The sequence below is a fragment of the Pseudopipra pipra genome, chromosome 1, assembly GCF_036250125.1.
Source record: "Pseudopipra pipra isolate bDixPip1 chromosome 1, bDixPip1.hap1, whole genome shotgun sequence".
Classification (NCBI taxonomy): Eukaryota; Metazoa; Chordata; class Aves; order Passeriformes; family Pipridae; genus Pseudopipra; species Pseudopipra pipra.
In genome coordinates this window covers 52,422,412-52,445,059 of record NC_087549.1, presented here as the reverse complement: position 1 = coordinate 52,445,059, position 22,648 = coordinate 52,422,412, and the positions used below count along the sequence as shown (strand labels likewise).

General features: G+C 40.8%; 1 protein-coding gene across 11 annotated transcripts in view; it reads left to right on the top strand.

Moving 5' to 3' along the window:
* Positions 1-349: 349 nt before the first annotated feature.
* PPP4R1 (protein phosphatase 4 regulatory subunit 1) overlaps positions 350-22,648 on the top strand; it is a 65,156-nt gene continuing 42,857 nt past the window's right edge. For 2 of the 11 annotated variants that reach the window (XM_064656881.1, XM_064656822.1), the window contains exons 1-2: positions 1,082-1,209; positions 16,039-16,174. In XM_064656881.1, the coding sequence (XP_064512951.1) occupies positions 1,137-1,209; positions 16,039-16,174 (209 nt within the window). In that variant the 5' untranslated portion in view covers positions 1,082-1,136. Of the gene's footprint in view, positions 502-779; positions 825-947; positions 1,028-1,081; positions 1,210-16,038; positions 16,175-21,157; positions 21,297-22,648 lie in introns of those variants that run through there. The other 9 variants (XM_064656831.1, XM_064656857.1, XM_064656865.1 and 6 more) reach the window with 9 other exon arrangements.

Genomic DNA, 22,648 nt, shown 5'->3' with positions numbered 1-22,648 from the left:
ACCCCACCACACCCGAATTTCAGGGCCGGGGAAGCTCCGTGGGCTCGCCTCAGCCCCTCGGCGGGCGGCAGCAGGAGCCCAAGCCCCGAGATGGCGGCGGCGGGGAGGGGAGCGGCGAGCCCAGGTGAGCGGGCCGGGGAGTGCGGCTGAGCCCGGGCGCTCTCCGGCCCCAGGGCCAGCCCGGGCGGCTCCGGGCGTGAGTCAGAGCGCGGGGCGTGGAAGCGCGGCCGCCTGTGCGAACGAGCGGCAAGAGAGCCAGAGCAGCTCCGCCGGGCGGAGGCGGGGGCAGCGTGTCCGGCCCAGACCCCTCCTCCCGCCTTCCTCCGCCCGCTCCCTCCTCCCTCCCTCCCTGCGCGGCTCTCCCGGGGACGCGGAGAGGCGCCGCCGGGCCCGGGGCCTGAACCGCACGGGTGCCCGCCCTCTCCCACCGCTGCTCCCAGCGACGGCCGCGGGCTGGATGTAGCCGGGCGCCCCGTGGGGGCTGCAGCAGCAAGATGGCGGGTAGGCATCGCCCCCCTCCCCCTCCCCGCACACGCCGCCTCCCCGGCGAGGCGCCAGCCCTCCCTCCTCTATCCCCCCTCCTCCTCCTCCTCTCTCCCGCCCCGGCTTCGGGAGCGCTTCCAGCCGCTGTCCGGGCTCGGAGCGCGGGGGTCTGCGGGGTGGGGTTGGGTCGGGTCCGGGGGGCGCAGCCCGCGGGCGGAGTCGGGTCGCGGGTGGCACCGGGGGTGTCGGCGGGCGCGTTTGGCACATGGTGTGTGTGTGTGTCTCCCCCATCGCAGATCTGTCGCTGCTCCAGGAGGACCTGCAGGAGGATATCGACGGATGTGAGTGGGGACGGAGGGGGGGGGCGGCGGGGCGGCTTTCGGGCGAGGAAGTGGCTTCCGCGGGGGAGCGCCCAGGGTGCATTGTGGGAGGCGGCGGCGGGGAGGAGGAGGAGGACGAGGAAGCCATGGCCATGCTCCGCGTTCCCCAGTGTCCATGACCCGGTCCCGGTCGCGCGTGGGGCTCCGCCGGGCGCTCCCGCGGGGTGCGTTGGGCGGGGCGGGGGCGCCGTTAGCGGCCGCCCCGGCGGGAGGGAGGGAAAGAGGGGAAGGAGGGAGGGAAGGGCGGCTCTGCCGGCGGGGCGGCGTCCCCTCATGGCCCGGGCACGGCGGGGCGCCGCCGGGGAGGAGAAGGAGGAAGAGAAGGCTGCTGCAACTGCAGCAGCGTGTGGGTTGCTTGTGCCTTTGCTCGTTCCTTTTATATCTCTTGTGTATTTTTTTGTGTCCCTCATCCCTCCTCCTCCCCTCCCCCGCCCCCCCCCGTCCTCAGGCTACCTCTTCCTGGTGAAGGGTCTGGAGCGCATGTCCTGTGAGGAGCAGCTGGGGGAGCTGGGGGTGTTTAGCCTGGAGAAGAGGAGGCTCAGGGGTGACCTTATCGCTCTCTACAAATACCTGAAAGGAGGTTGTAGCCAGGTGGGGATCGGGCTCTTCTCCCAGGCAACAAGTGACAGGACAAGAGGAAATAGCCTAAAGCTGCGCCAGGGCAGGTTTAGGTTGGACACCAGGAGGAATTTCTTCACTGAAAGGGTGATTAGCCATTGGAATGGGCTGCTCAGGGAGGTATGTGGAGTCATTGTCCCTGGAAGTGTTTAAGAAAAGACTGAACGTAGTCTAGGTGAGAGGGTGGTGTTCCATTGTAGGTTGGACTCAATGATCTCAAGAGTTTCCAACCTAATTGATTCTGTGATTCCTGACCCCACTGGAGAGATGTGTGGAAAAGAGTTAATGTTAGGGTGCAAGGAGCAGGATGTGGCTGTGGTGGTGCAATATTTCTAACTCAGGGGTATGAAGCCTTAGCTTGGCAGACTGTGAGATGTTACTCAGGTGAGAAGTTGTCTGTTGGTCATGCCAATACCAAGGGAGCTTCTTGGAAGCAGGGCAGGATGAATTTTGGGTGAAAAGTGAAAATGGAGGTGGAGGCAAGCGCCTGCCTCACAGCCTGCCATGGGTGTGCAGACCCCCTGGTTGCTGTCTGAAGGTATTTTGTCTGCTGCTCAGTCTGCAGAGAGATCCCCTCACCAGGGCTGGACCTTTTGTTTCATGGCTTACATTTTTAGAGGAGAGCTATTTTAACTTTTCAGGATTTACCTGCTACATTTTCTTTTTCAGTTTTGTCAGCTGACATTTTTAGAAGGCTCTTACTATGCTTTGCCTTGCACAAAGAGGGAACCTTTCCCTAAGGCGCTTTTTTTTTTTTTTAATTCAGATTGATAATGTAGTTGCTTGAAAACTCTCTGTGATTACAAGAGGACTTGTTCAGAAACAAAAAAATGTATTCTTAAATTTCCACTTAGTTTATGGTTTTAGTTGACTGTAAGACAGGAGTTGAAGTAAGAAATTATGTGTAGTCATTGGAGAGGTGACTCTGAAACTGTGGGTTCCCGGTGGTGGTCTGAATGCTATGGTCTTGTCTTTAAAAATGAAAACAATATATGCATGGGGATGTGACTCAGTCCAGATGAGAACATCCTGAAAGCAGGAGCCATAGAAATCTAAAAATTCAAAACCTCATTAAAAATTACTGAGGTTTTGATGGAAGTAGATAAAAGCAAATGGCTCAATACTTATGCATGTTATTTTAAGAGTAAAAACAGGGATTCTATATGAATCAATGTTTGCTGTCTGGATGTACTTCCAGTCACACAATGGCTTTTATAGTTCTAAATTTTATGTGATTTTGTTCTTGTGAGGTGTGTGTGAGCCAAAGAAAAATAATACAGACCATGGAGACTGTACATACCTAGTCAAAATCACTATTTCTTGTGCAGTGGTATTTGAAATAACTGTATTTTGTACCCACATGCAACAGGTTTTACACAATTATGAAAGTGTTTCCAATTGAAGGATTATTGAGTATTACATTTAAAAAAATGAGGCAGAAAGAAAGCTACAGTTTGTACCTGAACCCCACCCTACAGTTCCTCTCTGTTGTAAATACTTCAAATATTTGCAGATCTGTCAAGCAGTGGAGTTAAACACTGGTTTAGAGGTGTATTCCTGCAGAAATAGAATGCAATTGTGAGAAAACTGAAAGTGCTGGCAGCTTTTACGTGTGCATGATTCTGCCAGTTGTGGTCTTGCTATTAAGTGTGCTGAGCTATAGTTAAGGACAAACAAGGAAAAAGATGTGTGGGCATACCTGTAGTCTTGTAATTTAGGAGGAGGAATTAGATAAATGTAAAATTATATGATCAATTGATTGGCTATTTTGAAAAGTGAACCATGTTTTTAGTAAATTTTTGGGCTTTTAATTGATCTAATATCAAGCAAACACCTGTGAGGTGTGCTGGAGAAACCAGGAGTGCTTAAGACTGGATGGATGTGTAAAGATCTGGATTGGACGTCTGAAGCTGGGTCTCTGATTAGGCGTGTAGCTCAGGACATTTTACTGGATTGGGTGTTCCTTTGTAGCTCATCAGTGAACCTAGGTTTGACTCTGAATCACAAAATTGTTTGGTTTGATCTTTTTTTTTCTTTGATAATGAGAATCTACAGTGTGATTCAGTGTTTCCTCCTAATGAAGGAATCATTAAGGTGACTTAAGAGATACCTTTTATTGCTTATGTTGTAAAGCAGCGGGAGAAAGTCCTGGAGTTGAGCAAACAACAATACACAGTTGCTGCTAAAACTGATGAACCAAGTGTCTGTGCATCTTTTTGGATATGCAGAGTCAAGAAAAGCCTGTTTTATGATCTTTATCTTGTAAGGTTTCTGGAATTAGTGGTTTTACTGGAACGTTGGTGTTTAACAACTTGTACAGCTGTACAATTTGTGCCTCCCCTCATTTATTATGCCAACTCATTGGATGCTAATTAACCTGAAATATAAAACAGTAAAATATTTGGAGTATTATTTTAATAGCTACTTGTAAACGAAAGTTTACCTTTTTCCTGAAGAGAACTTGATAAATATTTAAGTTAATGAAATATTGCTAGATTTCACCAGAGAGTAGTAAATCTGCTTTTGGAGGAGTGGGAGACCTTCAGAATATATGCTGCGGAAGGCATCTATTTAAAAAAAAATATTGCCATTTGTTTAAGAGGTCAGAGATTAAACAAGGGCTTTTATAAGAAAGGCTTTCAGAGAGTGGTTGATAAACCAGCTGGATTGACTTTTAAATAATTAATTTCAGCTTTGGTTTGCATTTCTATTTCGAAAGCTTCATATTTTTTCTGCTCATGGTTGCTTGGTAACCACTAGAAAGCTCTGATTTTTATTTTCTTTTTTTTTGTTTCTGAAGTGAATGCATACTTTACACCTGATGGTACGTTACACACATGATTGCTTTAAGTAGTTGCATAGCTTGACAAATGACATTTCAGTACTTTTATTTTAGCTGCTATTTTGCTTCTGTAGAGGTAGCTCCTGATGTCAAAGGCTATGATAATAATTAGAGTAAAAAAAAGCCAGTGCCTTTTACTTGTTTGGGAGTTTGAAGTAAAAGGAAAAAAACTCAAAACCTGAACAGTGAATGTATGTTGGGTGAACATACAGAAGGCTATAAAAGAAAAATTTAATTCCTAAGTGTAAGTTTTTATTGCGAAATACAACTTTGTTGTTGTCTCTAACCCCACCAAATAAGGAACATACCATTGCATTTAATTTGCGTGAAGGTAAACCTAACAAAAATCCTTGTGTGATATACATGAAGGCAAAAAAAGACCAAAGAAGCACCCCACCCTAAAAGACAGTAGGGTAAAAATTAAAAAATTAAAAGTGGAAGCCTGAAGAAGACTCCCTATCCCGTCTGGCTGTGATGAGGTGGCAAAATGAAGACAGTAATTGGTTGTCAGCTGGACAGTTACCCATAGCACTACTTGGACTGTTGGCTTCCTTGGTCTTTTGTCTGAAATCTTGCACAGTATGTGAAAAGAAGTCAGGGAGAATTTGGCTTTTGTTCAAATCTTTCTTTTGTGCTTACAAAATCGGAGTAGAATAGTATAACTGTGTAAGCTAAGTATATAACAGAAAAGAAAATAAGCAACAAAAATGGTTGAAAAGCAAACATGGGCTTATTGCCGATAAATAAAATGTACTTTGACTCCCCCTAGATAGGTTTTGTTCTCCCCCTCCCCTGGTTGTTTCTGAAGATTGAACTGATCAGTATAGATAGATGGAATCAAACGTACCATGATGCTCATGTCTTTCAGTCTGACCATTGATGTGTGCAGGGTGTGTATTCTAAAAAATAGAGCCATCTGTAATTAGAATTCAGATTCTGAAAGAAGATAGCTTTGTAAAACTCATTACTTTAATTGTGATTTAAAGCAGGAGAGCAAAGAAATCTTGATCTAATTACTGGTTTTGATACTGTTTTGCTTTTGTGTTTGGAAGAAATCTTTATTATTGATAACTGACAACTGCATTTGCAGGCAACATCGGGACTTTCGATAGTTGCAAGTGCTGTGTGCATGTGGTTATGTAGGGTTAGATTCAGATTTTGAAGCTTTGCCTTTTATCATGTTGAAAAATGGTGACAGTTTCCTTTTTCTCTATACTCAGTTTCCAGATCTTTTAAATAAAAGTGCAGAAAATGGAATTTTAATACCTAGGCATGGTTTAGACAGTTTTAGTTTGAAACAGATGAATGAGCTTTTAGAGATACATATGTATATACACCTGTGTGTAAACTTGTTTTCTTTAGCATAAGGATTTAGTGGTATGATAGATTTAAAATTCAACAATAAGATAGTTTTTACAATTGGCAAATCTAATGTTACTGTTTGGATTTCACTAGTGGATGAAACAGTTCTAAAAATTAAAAATAGAGTAGTGATGATCCAACATAGCTGTGTTTTTAGTATTGAGTTCTTTTTCATTGGTTGGAAAGGGAGGACAGGTCTTCCTAGTCTTTCCTCTCAGCAGGCTTCTCTGTGAGCGAACCACTTTATTTAGCTGAGCTGAAGAAAATATGCTTTGTGCATCTGCAGTTGTCAAAAGCTGTTTTATCATTGATGCTATGTTCTTTTTCCAGGTGATGAGCAAATCATCTGGCATTAGCTTGTGTTAGTTGATTGCTTTTAATTAAATTATTCTCTTAGACTTCGAGTAGTGCACAGTTCTCTTTCCAATTGGAAGCTAATTTCAATGTAATTTTTAAAGTTTTTTTTTAATTATACTAAAGTCAAAAGGTTTTTTTTTCTTTGTTGTTATTGTTGTTTTGTTTTTATAAAATCAGTCTCTTTTTCCCTGTGGTGTCAAATCACAATCACAGCTTGATGCTGTGTGGTAGTTTTTATTCTCGTGCAGTGAATTATGGTGGCATAACATGCATTCAGTGTGTTAAAATTCACCTTCCCTTTCCCACAGCTGTACATAGTAATGCCAGAAGCTTTTGCATTGTAGTTTCTTTGTTCCTTTGCCACAGAATAGGAATTAGCAAATTTTGTTATGCTGTTGGTTGTTATGTGTAGACTGCAAATCATGTCACTTCTTAAACTTAATTCCAGCTTTGAGGATAGTTAAATTTCCAACGTGATGTTCAAATGCCGTGTTGCGGTACTAACCTTTTGGTCCCATCAGAGTCTTAGCTGTGGTGAAAGAGTACTGAGATACTTTGTGTTACTGGGTTGGCATTTCAGTGTTCTGCAATCTTTAATGGCTGTGTTGCAAAAAAGTAGTAACAGAAAATAATGGCAGACTTTCTGTAGTGATTTGAATCAGTTCTCTGGTGTGACTGAGATTCTACTCCTTTGGAAATATAATAACCATTTCTTAATGCTAATGAAGCATAATTATTAAGTCTGCTGTTTTCCCTGGAGAGCAGGTTTTAATTCTCCCAACTCTTCAGTTCATTTCTTTGTCTTTTAATGTGGTGATTGACCCTCACAGAAGCTGGGAGACTCAGCTGGATGGCTGTGTCCCCATGGAATTCTGGTTTTAGTGGTCTCAGGTGGGTAATGGTTAGTCTCTCTTTCTCGAGCAACCTCTTAGGATGCTAGAGAGAAGATGATGATGTGAGGAAAGGATTGTGCTTGATTTGATATAGGCTAATGAACCCTCCTCATGCAGCTGCACATGTTTTTGCCGTTACACCTAGCAGAGGATTGAAGAAGAGGTAGTTTTCTAAGCTTTCAGCTTTCCTCTGATGTGGAATTGTGCTTTTCACCAATCACTTTTCATGTTTCCATCTCTGGCAGGGATCCTCAAATGAGGTTGCCAGCATTTTTTTTTCCCTTGTCTCATGATTTATCTCCTAGGCTTCTCCCTTTCTCTCCTACTTGGAGGAAAAAAGAGAGAAGGAGTGAAAGAGTCAGGCAGAAGGTGGAAATTTTCAAAATCTTAAGCTTAAGTGAGTGAAACCTTTGTGTTTGGAGTTATTTCTGACTGCTGACCTGTTGTGGAGGTGGCAGACCGCAGAGTGTTGAAGATAAAATGCCTTTCTTTCCTGTGTGTGTCTTTTGCTGCTAAGACTTTCCCTCAGTGTGGGCAGGAAGTTTTCATTGCGAGAGTAGTAGCTGCAAGAGATACCTTTTAACAGGAGCAGAACTGGATGAAAGGATAGCTTTGGCTTTGAGAGCTGGAGTAACAGTTCCCTCTTTGGAAGAGCGAGGCAGGGACAGCTGCCCCTGAAGGTTCCAAGAACATCAGGGCTCCTCTTTCTGCTTTAGAATTTATAGCATAAGAAAAACTAATGTGGCTTTTTCTTGGTTTAGGAGGGGTGCTGCGGTTCTTTCTGGCAGAAAGGTGTGAAAACCCTGTCCAATGTATAGGTTGAGCAAAATATCAAAATACATTTGTGAAGGGTGTTTGTTTGCAACTGGAGAACAACTGCAGGGAGAGTTGAGAGTACTGGTTTGGTGGGTTTTTCTTACTGTTTTTAAGGTAAAGAAAAAATAGAGGAAAATAGTACAATAAATGCGTATTATTCTGCAATGCAATTTCTGGAAAAGCTCAATATATTAATGTATAAAACTGACATTCTACATGAGTGATATTGAAGGTGTTGCACCGTTTTTCTCTGATAAACAAGTCTGCATAGGGAGTTTTTTTTTGTGTTGTTGCCATAGTGCCTGAACAGTTCCCAGATATTTGAATGGAAGACAGACTACCTTTTCCTTCCTCTTTAGCCTGCAGGAGAAATAGCTTTATTAGTCTGTAGGGATACTTGCTTGTGCAAGTAATGTAAACATAAAATAGCATTGAAATGAACCCCCGTGACTGTTCTTACTTTTTCTAAGAGTGGATCCGCTGCATTCTGTCTTTCTCAGTCTTCTCCCATAGAGCAGTTTTATGCTTTATGCTGAGCATGGACAGGAAAAGTGTGGAGAGTTGCAGAAGTAAGAAAAGTGCAAGAATTTCCGCCTCTGCGCACTCAGGAAACACCAAGGTTTATCTACTGAGAGTTTTGAAAGCTGTCAAACAAAGTCTCAAGAACATTGCCTGGGGTTTAAGTGGAGAGAGGAAAAGTACAGTTAGGAAGTTCAAAGTGATTTAAGTTGCAAAGCCATGTTTTATGGATCATGGATGTGCTAGTTGTAGAACTTGCCTTCTCTGCACTGTTTAGCCCAAGTAAGTATTTTTCAGTTACTGCAATTGAACCAGTTGAAGTAACTGCACAGGGGAACAACACTTAGTAGCTGATGTATCATAACTCACGGTGTCACATCAGCATTGCAAAGCCAGCACAAGCCTTTGGAGCAATTGAGCTTCAACTGCTTGCTTCATAACGCTCTTCCTCCCAGGTTAGTCCGAGGTTAAAGCACATACAGTTTGAACTTGGTGTTTTTGCACGTACCAGACACCTCTTTGTGGCAGAACTTGAGCATGGCCCCAGGCATGGTGAATGCATGTGTCCTATTGTGGTAGGACCAGGGAGAACGTGTTGGTTGAAGATGAAAGTGGGATTTTCCTTGTAGTGCTACAAAATTCTCAGTCAGTAATGGGGTCAGTTAAAAATCCCACAAGCAGCAGTCCTCTGCAGAGAGAGAGGGGATACCTTTCTCTGACTATAATGTACTTGTAACATAGAAAAACAGTACCTCAGAGGAACTTCCTGCTTGCCCTAACTGACTTGCTTCCCTCTAACCTCATTCCATTCTTAAGTGTATGCAGTTGTTTGGAAGGGGTAGAAGACAGAGACTTAAACAGCAGGAGCCTTCAGTACTATGGTGATGGGCATGGCATGCTCGCAACAGGAAATCAGCAGACAAAATATAAACTCTTGATTGTTTTAACTGGTTGCTTGGATGTCCTTCTCTTTGTTTCAGTTTCCTCCAGACCAGCTTTTGTTGCAGGTCAAATTGTTAACCGGGAGAAGGTACATTCAGCTGTTGTGCAAATAAATAACTAGTGAGTGATATGAGATAGAACTATTCCTTTGTTTCAGAGCAAATCAGGATTTTCAGTGCTGCTCGCATATGCCTGAAAGAGACAAACTTGTCTGTAGCCTCATTTGTTCTCCTTGCTTAAAGAATTTTGTATCATCCTTTGTGTCCTGTGATGCTTGATGAGAAAGGCAACTCCTTTGGCATGCTTGATAACTGTATCTTTTTTGTGAAGGCCTTTGCTAAATGAAAATATTCTCATAGTCTGTTATATTTAGGCTAGTGGGTCTTTGATATTTGCTGTTCCATACTTGCATCAGTTCTCTATGTAAACAGCTGCTGATTTTGATTTCTGTGTCTGTCTTTCATCTGGTAAATGCTCCCACTTGCCCCTTAAGCCTGTACTGAAGCTTTATTTTGAAGGATTTGCTGTGTCTATGCTTTGAGGTGTTAGCAAGCTCTGCTATCAAAGTGCTGCACAGGGGCTAATGTGGTAAAGCTTTGCTGTTGGCAGGACAGCTTTGCATCAGAGCTGCTTTGCATTTCTGCCTTCTTATCTGCTTCCTTGCTCCTTTGTCCCTCCTCCTTCTCTTCCCACTCCCAGCCCCAGCCCCACCAAAACTGGAGTTATTCAGACAACAAAGTCTGGGCATACAGGTGTGGTAACTTCAGATTCATAAGAGGCTCAAGGTGGATAGTGCTCTGTGTTTTGAAGGGGTAATTTAGGGGATAAACAGAGAACGAAAAGAGTGCTTCGTATTATTGCTAATATGGTAGGCAGACTGGAATCTAAGATTATCATTTACAGTAATAACTTTAGCTCAAACAAAATCATACACCTCTCAAACTTGTGTTTTTCTCCAGAAACGTTTGCAATATCAGGGAAATGTTGTGGCCTCTGATTTGGTAGTCTTGGACTACAGCAGGAAGAAAACAGAAATAGTAAATTTTATGTGTCTCTTGGAAAATTTGGCTCCCACTTATTGATGATGGGTTCTGTGATCACCAGATGTCTGGATTGGGCAGGCAGGGTGGTGGAATTCTGCATGACAAACACATTTTGTAATATTTGTGTATCTGTCATTGCAGTAGCTCTCGGTTAATGTTACTGAAGCAGGGCAGTAAATTTGTGGTAGCTAATGAAGCTGAAATAGCATGACTTGACTCTTTGGTCTGTGATGTCAGTGCAGTACCAGAGCTGGAACATCATCCAGGAGGAAAGGGTGAGAGTAGTGAGTTCAACTGTGAACAAATGTAGGTGTTTAGCTTCCATGCTTTCGGTGAGGTGAAAGTCTCTTTGCAGAACATCAAGATACAAAGTGGTATTTCTTATAGAAAATGATACAGAAGTTAATGTATTTACAGTATCGAAGGGCTGAGAATACTCCTTGTGTTCTGCAGCAGTCTGAATGTAAGGTGAATTTATTCTTTTATAGCATAGAGGACAGAAATTTAGAACAAAACTTGCTGCTGTTAGTTTGTGATGATGATATAAAATATCATGATATCAAATGTTTGTCCTTACAAGACTATTTTTAGCTTAAAATTAAGCAGAAAAATTACTTGCCTGAGCAGCAGAAAAGAAATGAGTCCCTTCTCCATGTAAGTGCTGTATTAACCTGAATGTCCATATAACAATTGATGTAGAGTGTGGTAAATAGCCTGTTAGTCCATTTTAGTAGATATATCTGTAGCAGCTGCCATAGACACTGTGTAATAGATCTTGAGGATGTTTTGGGAATGCAGAAGATAAAATGAGGGAACTGCAGTATTAGTTGGAAATCTTGAATCCTTAAAGCTGTTTGTTGCTCAGCTTTAAGAATTAAAAATTGCTTATCTTTTAGAATATGCTGCTTCTTGTTACTGAGTTTCTATGCCACAATGAGGGAGAAGGTGTTTCTGCCGTGGAGCCCATGGCAAATACAGATGAACAAAAAGAATACATGTAGGCTTTGCTACTGAACGGCAAAGTTCATGCATTATTAAATAAAAGAAAAATAGCTGTTATTTTTTCAGATGTGATCTTGTGCACCTGTCTGTAAAAGACTCAATATGATCGAAATCCTTGTGAAAGACACTATGAAGATGTGATACACAGGAAAATTGAGCTCAATTGAAAATTGGCCTACAGACTGGTTTTTATAGGATTCTGAGTTTTAAATGGACCTCTGTCTTGTTGTTGTAGGCTCAGCCAAGCTTGGCAGCAGTTGACTAAGCACCTCTAACATAGACTGTCTGAGCAAGATTGCTCTATAGTCTGAGTTAGTTATGTGGCAAGTAATTGTTGTATCCTTGCCATAGCAAAGAGAACTTAAAGTGGGGGATGTTAATATATTCACGGCACAGTATGGACTAGATGCAAGATAGGTAGACAAACCTGAACAACTTCTACAAAAACCAGTCAAACAAATGTTTGGACAGGAAAATGAAGATATAGAGAGGAGAAGTTTTCTAATACACCAAGTCAGTGATAGACATTGGATTTTGTTTCAGTATTTGACTATCTTGTTATGTGATGCTGCCTTGTGTTTGGCGGTAGTTGGTGTAGAGTTTTGAACAGAAATTTGCAAACTTAATCTGGATAAATTACTGCATTTATTCATTTTGCTCTACTTTAGTACATGTGTGGACAGAAATAAGGGCATTGTGATTGCTTTTCACACCATTGTGCAATTGCTATTTCTCTCCCTGACACTACTAGTGACTTTAAACTGGTATAGGGTGTTTTTATGGAAACTCCTGTTTGCTTGCCTCTGCTTTTTCATGTTGGGGTAAACATGTAAGACCAGATTAGAAGGTAGGTAGGCTCTGCTCTTGCATTCGTGTTCAGTGGTGTCTTGTAGCTTAGATGCCTTCTGAGCATTCGGTCCATACTTGTACCAGTTTGAAAAAGCGGAGAAAATTGACCTATGGTTTTTCTGCAGCAGAAAAGTAACGTGTGCCCCTGTTGCCTGGTCTGCTTTCTGAGGTGGGAATAAATCCGGATGTTCTGCATTTGAACTAGCCCAATATTTGTACTGGTTTTGACTGGGTTAAATTTCTCTGTAGTAACTTATAAGGGGCAATGTTTTGGATTTGTGCTGAAACTAGTGTTGATAGCACATGAACATAGTGCCTGCACAGTGTCAAGGCCTTTTCCACTCCTCCCACTGCCCTGCCAGTGAATAGGTTGGAGGTGCACAAAATATAAGCTGCTATGAAGAATTTTAACTGTATCCCAGTGAAAACCAGTACACTTGTGTTGTTCAGGGGTGTTTTTTACATTTGTAAAATTTACAAAAGGTTCTACAGTACTTGGACAAGTGCTCAAAGCTGGGCGGAAAGCAGAGGAGGGCTGAAGAGGCAATATTCAGCTAACAGCCTTTTTGATAACTGTTTTGGAATAACCTTCCAAGTGTAGGGAATAGCAAAGTGACTTGGTTTATTGAATAATGCAGAGTATGCCCTTTATGCATTTTAGATGAGGAGTGGTTAGATTACTGGCAAATCGTATTTTTGGTGAGTTAAAGAAAAGCATCCTCTTGAGGGGCTTTGTTAGAATGAGAATTCTACTGGACCTTGCCTTTATCTCTTGGATATGTGTTCTGATGTTGAAAGTGGAAATGAATATGTAAGATAACTGTAATAGTACTTTACTACAACTACAAACTGGTTGTGTACTGATTGATTTATTTTCATCACCTTTTTCTTCCCGCTTTGTATTAGTGTTGTGTTTATAAGGATGCTGTCATTTGAATGATCTCTTCTGGGACTACGAGCTGAGATGCTGGAATTATTTAAATAATAAATGTCGTTCAGCCTCAGTAACCAAGGCACATCAAGCCCAATGGAGTGCTAAGCTTAATTTTACAATGCACAAGCACAGCAGAGCCAAATCCACAGAACTCACTTTCTGTTTGAACTAGTAGGAGACATCAAACAGATAAATTGTAAGCAGCTGCTCATATTTTTATCATTGGTATTTACATCTGATATGGAGTGGATTTAGCAGTTCGGTTTACTTAACTGGTTTCATGAGGCAAAAACTATCATAACATTCAGTTCGCTAAATGAAAGGCATCAGACATCCAGTCAACTTTGTCTTGTCACACAGACATACACTGATGTCTGTGTAAGAGTGAGCAGTCCTACATCATCTAAGATGGCATCTATGTTGGACCACTCACTGTAGGACTATTGGGGAAGAATAAATGTAGAAGGGGAAAAGGAGGAACATGGAACATAAAGTTGAGGTTGAGAAGAGAGAAATGCAGGAAGTAAAATTAGTGGTGGTTCATATAATGGTCAACATTTATATTTTTTCCCTATTCATGCACTTGATAGCTAAATAATTGTACTGCTGGCAATAATGATGCTGGTATTTTGACATAGTTTCTTCAATTTATGCTTTGGAATTTATAGCGTGATCAACAGACATTGAAATAGAAAAACAGGACTCTATTATAGAGCTAATTTCAGTGAATATTAGAGTGATGGGGGTTTTTTTTCTCCCCAGTTGGTTATGTCACAACTTAACCGTAGTGATTTCAGTTCTGTAGTTTAGAAACCCCTGAATACAGGGGTTTGGTTTCCCAGTGAAGGGAGCCATTATGCCCCTTCTCTCCCCAGTATTATTTAATTTGTTACCTGGAATGAGGAGTATCTGTGTAACATTTCTTCTGTGGATGCTGCAGAGTATGTTTGTTGTTTCAAAGTATGTCTTGAGTCAGCCCCGGACAGCAGGAGCTCACATGCAGTAAAATGTTCCTGTGATGAACGACTAAGGGCTTTGGGCTTGCCTAGTTTGGAGAGGAGGCTGACGAGCCACCTCATCAGTCCCTGCAGATTTCTGAGGACAGGAAGGGGAGCAGGAAGTGCTTTAACTTTTAGTCAGCCTTGAGGTGGTTGGCCGACTGGACTAGATGATTGTTGAAGCTGCCTTCCACTGAAATAGTCTAGGTGTGAGATGGCATAACTATAAACACAGGGAAACCCCCAGTTCAGTTGGATTGATGGGTTGAATTAAAGGCCTATGAGGCTGTGAGAGGGTGTCACCTGTTCCTTGTTAACTTAACCTGGCATAAAGTCCAGACTTGCATTATCAGTGCATTTTTACACCCCCCCACTTCCTGTGAAAATAAAACTGATTCTTGCAAAAATCCCAAACCAAACAACAAAAATTAAATGCGAACAAACCCACAAACCCAAACCAAACACAGGTTCAAACAGTTATGTAAACCTGAGGTTGCTAAACGCTTTCCCTCTGTGTTGCAAAAGCTTTTTGTAGGTGATCTTTCTTTTCAGCCTTCCCTTCCTGCCCCTGCAGTTTGGTATCCTATCCTCTACCTTATGCATATCCAAGACCACTGATTCCTCCCCTCAGATTGCTCTTCTGTATATTGTGGCTCATAGTACACTTTCATCCTTGCCCTCATCTGCCAGATTCTTCTTACACACTTGCTCTTTCCCCATCAGTTCTTCATTTGATTTCTGGCAAGAATGCCATGCAACTGCATATCAGCAACTGCAAAATCTGGACTCTTATGCAAGGATGGCATCCATTTATAACCAGTTGATATCCATGGATTCTCTACATAGAAAATGGAGAAATACTTTGTTGGTAAAAGAGTGCTGTTAACTCAGTTTAGGTCTAAAAATATTACTCTTCCAGAGAAGTTTAGTGTTTGTCTTTTGACATTTGAAATATTGTAAGGAAGATGGTAGCTGCTTGTGTATTCTGAATGTTGAAGATAATGATACCATGTCTGATAACCAATTTCTATAGCATACGATAATTGTATGGAAGGTGAGGACAAAAATCTTTTTTCTTCCTTCTAAGAGTTCATTAAAAAAAAAATTGTTATTGCACCTGTAGATCTTTCCATCTTCTGGCCTTCTCTATTTGCAAGTTTTGAAAAGGCTTTTCAGAGAAATTTGACTGGACTGAAGAATAGAGGTAGTGTACTGTACTGTGTTGTATTTTCAGGGGTAACAGAGATGACCTGACATAGTTCTTGCTAATAAGTGCATTTTCAGGCTAAAGTCTACGTTTGTTATGGGACTGAGTTTTAGAGCAGTTTAGAAGGCATATGGAGATTAAAACAGATGGTAATTCTAATCCTTAGTCTTCAAGCAGCTCTGCAGAGCAGGGTTGGACCCCTTTTCCACTTCTTTGTGGTTCCGTGTTGATAAAGGTGTCTGTGTATGCGAAGTTCCCTGTTGATGTGCTGGTTAATAATTATGCAGTAGGTGAATTGTGCATCTTTTATTTGGTAGTCGTATCTAGCAACACACTCTTTTAACAGGCTTAATTTAGATTTTTCTTTTTTCAGACCAAGTCTTTTTATTCTGTTAGATCATGTTGTGTTAACTCTATCTCTGGGCTAATTGCAGCGATGATTTTAGTATGTGTCTTCAAAAAGCTGACTTTACAATCAAAGCTAAAAGTAATTTGCTTGATAAAAATATAAGGTATAAAAGTGCTGTTTGTCAGACAAAAATAACGGGAACTTTGGAAATTTGGTGATGCATCTTACTCGGGAATTTGGAGAAAATTACTCAAAATCCATTTATACATCATCAGTCACACTTGTATGGAAAAGCCTTTATGGGAATGGGGAAAGATGGGGGAATGATGCAGTACAGTTACTAAGGGAACCTTGCCTAGACTTCTGTATTTCAGACCAACAACAGACATCATTTTAGTGTTAAACTACTGTGATTATAAGGAATATTTCTGATGTCTCTGATAGTTGGTGTGGATGACTACAGCTCAGAGTCTGATGTGATTATTATACCTTCAGCCCTGGACTTTGTCTCACAAGATGAAATGTTGACGCCGTTGGGAAGATTGGACAAGTACGCTGCAAGTGAGAACATATTTAACAGGTATGCTTTTTAAATGTCCTGTCATCCTATTCAAATCTGACTGAAGTTAATTTGTATAGAATAAAAATAATTTAAAAAAATCCCCAAAAACACCACCTTTACAAGATGCTTCAGTTTTCACTCCTTCTCCTGATTGCTAATGTTCCTCCTACTTACAGAAATAATTACAAAACATACTTTTAGGTTTTTCTGTGGATACTAACATTCCTGTTGGCACAGAACTATAAGATGATAGTAAGCTCAATCCATAATTCTGTGTGGAACCTGAGTTTAAGAAAATACGTCAGGAGAGCATAGTGAACAGCACTGTAGATTCCTAGAGAAACCCAAGAAGTGTCCTGAGGATCAATCTCCTTTGTAATTTACAGTGTGAGTATTGCTGCCTCTGGTTACTGAAAACGGACTTGCCCGGTTAATACTGTGTTCTGCATTTTTCCCTTTTTATTTCTGTAATGCCACAGGTATTGTAGCATAGTTCATTTAGACACACACCCCACCCCACCCCTTGCACACAGACATTCTGCAATCGAATGGAGAAGTTCAAACCCAGCATTTATTTTAATTGTAGCTATAAACCGTTGCAGTATCACAAATGTATAAAGTATGTTAAGGTCAAAATTTTCTGGTATTTCATTTTAACAGAGTTTAGTTTGGGCTTCAAGTAAATTTTTAGTAAAGGGTGTTTGCTTTTATGTTGAATTCTTAATTCAGTAGTATGCAGAAGCTTAGTCTGTGATTAACCACTCTATAGGTTAGCCTCTATTTTGTTGTTCATGGCCCGAGTTTGGAAAGAATTTAGCTCTGTGCCTAGCTTCAGTCATGTGAACTGTACTTAAAATTCCATACTACATGTATGAACATACCCCTATTTGAAAGGTTTTCATCCCAATTAAATTGAAGCTGACAATTATAGAATAGTTTCTCTTGTTACAGCCTGCATAAATCTGTATGCAGAAATTAGTTCTGAAATGCCTAATTTTAAAGTTTCCTGTTCTCCTGAAATCTGAAGTTTGTTGTATTAAACAATTTGAGATGAAATCAGCAATTTGACAACCAGCAGAGAGTTTTTTGTGTGTTTGACTTTACATGGGGAGGGAGAGAAGAGGAGCCTTTAGGGCTATTGGTGACAATTATGTAATAAAAGCCAGTAGGGAGAAGAACAAAATCAAAAACTCAAGTTGTGTGACTTGAATTTTAAGCAAGTATAGTGGTTCTAATATTTTACTTGCCTGCTTAAGAAAAAACTCTATCTGATTTTCTCAGTATGGGATAGCGTGGTATGTGGGGCATGCATAAGCTTGAAATCTTTTTAATTACTCTGTCCAGCTTTATGCATCCTGTCCGAAGGTGGTTGGAAAACTATAGTTTTCCCAGATTTTTTTTTTATGTGTTTGCTCATTTGGATTATTTTTGCTGGTACAAACATGTTTTTTAATCCTAGTTCTCTTTGTAGGCCTATTGTGTTATGTAGCATAAGAAAATGTAGAAAATAGCATATGATAACTATTCGTGATATAACTGTGAGTAGCACTTGTATCACACTAAGTGTTAGTGACTACTGCAGGCAGTTTATGATGATTCAGCATTAGTCAGTCGCAGGAATAATAGGAGGGATTTTTGTTAGACAGAGGAACTGGAGCATTTAATAGGAAAAAGATAAATTACATTTGTTTATTCTTATGTCTCTTAGTGTGATATAAACACATCCAGTTACTTATGTGTAGTTTAACATTTTTTTAATATTATGACTGCATTAATAATGTTTTGGTTGTTTCTGTGACCTGGAACCTGCATTTGTGTGGAAGCTTGAAATTTGGGCATTATAGATGCCCAAACCCTTGAAGTATAGGCACTGAGCTTGGGTAAATTAGGGTAAGATGTTTTTTTTCTTCCCTTTAAATACTTTTACTGTGGGATTCTTTTTTATCTTTCAATTTAATTTTAAGTATTATTTCTCTTTGAATTTGGTTTTGTTATATTTTTCTATCTGGTTAGTCACCTATTTATGCATCATATTTGCAGTCTGTGGTTATACTGAATGATTAAAGTGAAGGAATTTTTAACAACTCCTGCGAAAGTCTAGTCTCCCTAAAGTTGATTCCTCAAGCACTCCTGGTTTCTCAGCCAGTTGTTTTGAGATGGAAATGGATCTGGCTGCATTCTAAGAAATGTCAGCAGATTGGACTTGGAACTTGGAACTAGGAACTAGGAATGTCTTCTTTGTTTAAATATATAAGATTTTTGACAGAATGAACTGAAAAAAAATCAGAGGTAGGGAATCCCTTATCAGCTTCCCAAGGGGTGGAAGGAGTTGCTTTGTGACAATTTTTGTTATGTTACAGTTTACATTCTCACTGTTTCAGCTATTGCTCATCAGCACCCCAGGTTTGTCTTAGTCTGTGAGAATGGAGGGGAACCTGACAAATGTTACACTAAATTACTTCTCTCGTATCTGAAAAACAAGGCAAGTGAGAGTCGGGTTATGGTTTGATTAATGAAGAGCCAGCCTCCAGCTTCCAGATTTGAGAAGCATTTCTAGCATATGCCTTAATAATCCAATATCATATTGCAGAAAGACTTGATGCCAAGCAGAAAGCTAAAACCACCACTGTAAAACAGAGCTTTTCTATCTTTTCATGTTAAAAACCCTTGTGGGTTTTCCTAATCTTTATTGCTGTTAACTTGCTTCCATTCTTCATTAAGAAGGCTCAGAAGTGTAGAACACTCACCAATAGATCTGCTTGAACAGTGAGACAGTTCCTGAACAACAGACCCTTCCTTTTCATAAGGCTATGAGGAATTGTTATTGCTTTTTCTCTTCAAACCAAAGCAGATCTTGGCATACTCACATTCATCACTATGATCAGTCTTGTCTATAAAGACTGTATCTGCATATCTATGTAGATAACTTTAAGCTGTCCTCTTGCCAGATTCTTTGAGTTCTGAAATATTTCTTAGCTTTTCCCTTGAGAGAATGCCTGATGTCTTTTGAAAAAGTTTTTTGGAAACAGTTTAACTTAAAAATACTTTGTAGAACAGCAGTCAGCAGTAACTGAGGATATATATACTGGATCTCAAGGAGGGATTAAGCATACATGTGTGTACTCACATATAGCTTATAAGTAACAGTTTCAGTGCCTGCAGTGTAGGTGAAGATTTGGCCTAGGGCTTTCTGGGTAACTTGTCTTTTTTGGCTGAAAGATACACTCCTCTGACTTCATGGCACAGATGTCGTTCTTCATATGGTTGGTAGAAAGAAGCTGCCCTTTGTGCTTTCTAGACTACAGCGGGAACAGAGGTTGGCATCAGCAAGGAGGCTGTACCAATGAATTATTTTAATGTGTTCGTCTGATTCCTCACTCCAATGGTCCCAATATAAACCTTGGTTTTACATGTCCCTAGTTCTGCAAAATAGAAATTTTTAGAGTGTATGCCTTGTGTCAGGAACCGAGAGGTCAGTTTCTTTCCAAGGAATTGGCTAGGGGTAAAGTGAAAGCATAATGATAAATCTTCAGATGTGTCACCGCTGTGGAGTCAAGAACATCATTTAACTGTGTATTTAAAAGCCAGGACTTGCATGCATAAAGTACCCCCACTAAAACAGAAGAATATTTTCATCCCTCTACTGTAATGTATATGAAAAACCTCTCAAGACAGCATGTTTGGTGGGATGTCAAGACTATCTTGCCTTTTTTTCATTTAGACATGGTCAGAATATAACCCAGAAGGTAATTGAGAATTTGGTTATCCACAGCTGCAGTTACTACTCTCCCCAATCGCTTTTCTTCTCTCTGTGCAGCCTAACCCAGTGTAAAGTTTCTTTTCTGGGTATTTGAGTACTGACAGTAAGGAAATGCTAAACTCATACCAAAGCCATGCAGGCGAAACTGTAGTGGCTTTGTTCTGACTGGAACACTTCTCATCATTTTAGCATAAATGTCATTATTTCTCCTAATCTCTAACTCTACTCCATTTTTGTGTTTCAGTCTTTCTGAGCCTACTGTATATCAAAGAATAAAATTTAGTAAAAGTGAAACAAACCTCAAAACATGGATTTTTTGCGCACAAGTTTGCATATATGTGTATACCAAATAAATTATTGAAGTGTAACAGTATAGCTTGAGAAATTGTATTATGTACATTAAAATGATACAAGCTGGACTAGAAAGGACAGAATTTTCCCAGAGCACTAAGAGAAGTCTTAATTGCTTAATACTAAATGTGCCTCTGCATATTTAGTCATCTTTCTTAAGAAGGGTACAAATATGTTGATTTTGAGATTGGGAGTTTATTCTGGATATCTTTCGAGATTGTTTGAGGAAAATGGTACCAAGCTGAGTTATTACTACCAATATTAATTGGAACACAAAATGTAATCTAATCTTGTTTTAGTTCTGCAAAAATGGGTGAAGAACAAAAATCACCTTATTTAATTTTCTCTCTTTTTTTTTTTAATATCCTTACTAGCTAAATGCATGCCTTGTGCAGATGAAGTCATTTAAGTGTTATAGTGGAAATTTATGTAAGGGCTAATGGTGGTCAAAGGAGTTTGAGTGAGCAAAGCAAAGGTGTTTATAGTTTTTCTTTAAATATGTCGTCACAAATCCTAATTATGTCCATATATAGAGTCTTCAAAATACATGTCATGTGTGTGGGCATAAAGGCAGTGTGTTTGTAATCTATCCCTATTTTATCCCATTGCTGATCCCAGTGAAGCGTGCCTACAAGGTATCCTAATGTTGGACAGGCTCATGAAAACTTGAATTTTCCTAAATATCCTCTACTTTTGCACGTGGTAGTGGAAGTGCTTGTACTGCATGCCACATTGCAGCCTTTGACCTCTGCCTTTCTTTGGTGTGTGAAGTATTTAATGGATAAATAGATGCATTGCTGCTTAGGTGGCAATCGTATACCAAAGACACATATGGTGAATAAATAATTTTCTTTGGGAATTCACAGCTGTAGGGTTACTGATTTGAAGCGTCACTTGCCAAAGCAGCTAGCAAAAGTCTCTCTGGACCTGGAGGAACTGGGTACAAGATCTGACTGAATGGGCAAGAAGATGCAATTCTATGAGTTGTTGTGATGAAGACAGCTCTTCTGGCACTGGGAATGTGTAAAGGTAGAAATTCATGGTGGAGCTTAGTGTCTCATTAGAGGCAAGTACTGCACAAACCCAAGCCAGTGGCAGGAGGGAAATGGCAAGAAACCATTAATCCTAGTTTACAAGTTGTACCCTGATAACTGGGAGTAATGTATAGTAACAGAATATATGCCATTCACATCAGTTATATTGTCATCATTAATGTTGGTGGAATCATTTCTGTCACATAGGTGCTGAGTACACAAAGGAGTTTGATTCCCTGTTAGAATGCAGTTCATGAGAACACGTTGTCATTATCCCTAGAGAAAGCCTGCTTGACCTCTTTTTCCCTGTCACAGGAGATACTTTCTTGCCTCTGCAGCATGAAGCATGTCCACCTATTTTTGTTGTTTTGTCTATGTCTAGACCAAACAGGTCATCCTTCAGAGCTCTGTTAAAAATTCCGAGGTGCTCACTTGGCACTCACCTGGCAAGTTGCAGGGCAAGCTACTGCTTGCCTTATGTTGTGCTCCTGTGCACAGATAGTTCAGTACATCCTTTGTTGTAGGCTTTTTGTAGCTTGACTCTCAGTGCTCGTGTGAGAAGGAAGACCAGGCTGCTGGTCAGGGCACCAGGGACTGTTGCTTACTCTCTACTCTCCAGTAAGCAGAGCATGTTTAAGTGTGAGCTTGTGGGGCCTAAGTGCCAGCTGTCAGCCTGTGGAAAATACAAAGTTGGTTTAGCTGTGACCTATGTTTGTGTTTTGGAGACAAGAAGAATTTGGGGCGATTGTTGGGATAGTGGCAGAATTAGATTAGAGCTTGTAATGTTTGGAGAACGTGAGTGGCCATCATCTCCCTCATCGATGGATGGATGGAATTAAGAGATTCCTCTGTAATTACTGGCTGCCTACCCAGTTAGGTTTGCTAGAGTGAGCGTAGCTTACCCTGGTGCCTTTTGCTGTAATGCTTTTAACCAGAATCTGCTAAACATAAAAGGAGATCCATTGATTCCTTTTCAAGCCAAAAAAGGAAATACCATCTGGATGCAGGTGGGGGTCATCTTCTACATTTAGTCCAGGGAATAAGTTGAATGTCCCTTATCTTTGAGTGGATTTAATATAAGTCTCTTCTACTTCAGGTTAGGATTTGTTTTCATCTCCTCCTCTTGAGCAGAAGGTTTATGTCCTCTGAATGGCCATCTGTCCAACTTGCAGGAATTAGCAAAGACTTACTCTGGGATCCAGCCACTACAGTCCAGGATAGTGCTAACAAAGCTCTGTGAGGAGATGAGTTCTCAAAACTCTGAACATAATAGGGAGCCATTCCGTAGTCCCCAGGAGTCACATGGGATGTAGTGCTTTTTATTAGATGAGATGTAGTTCTGTTTAT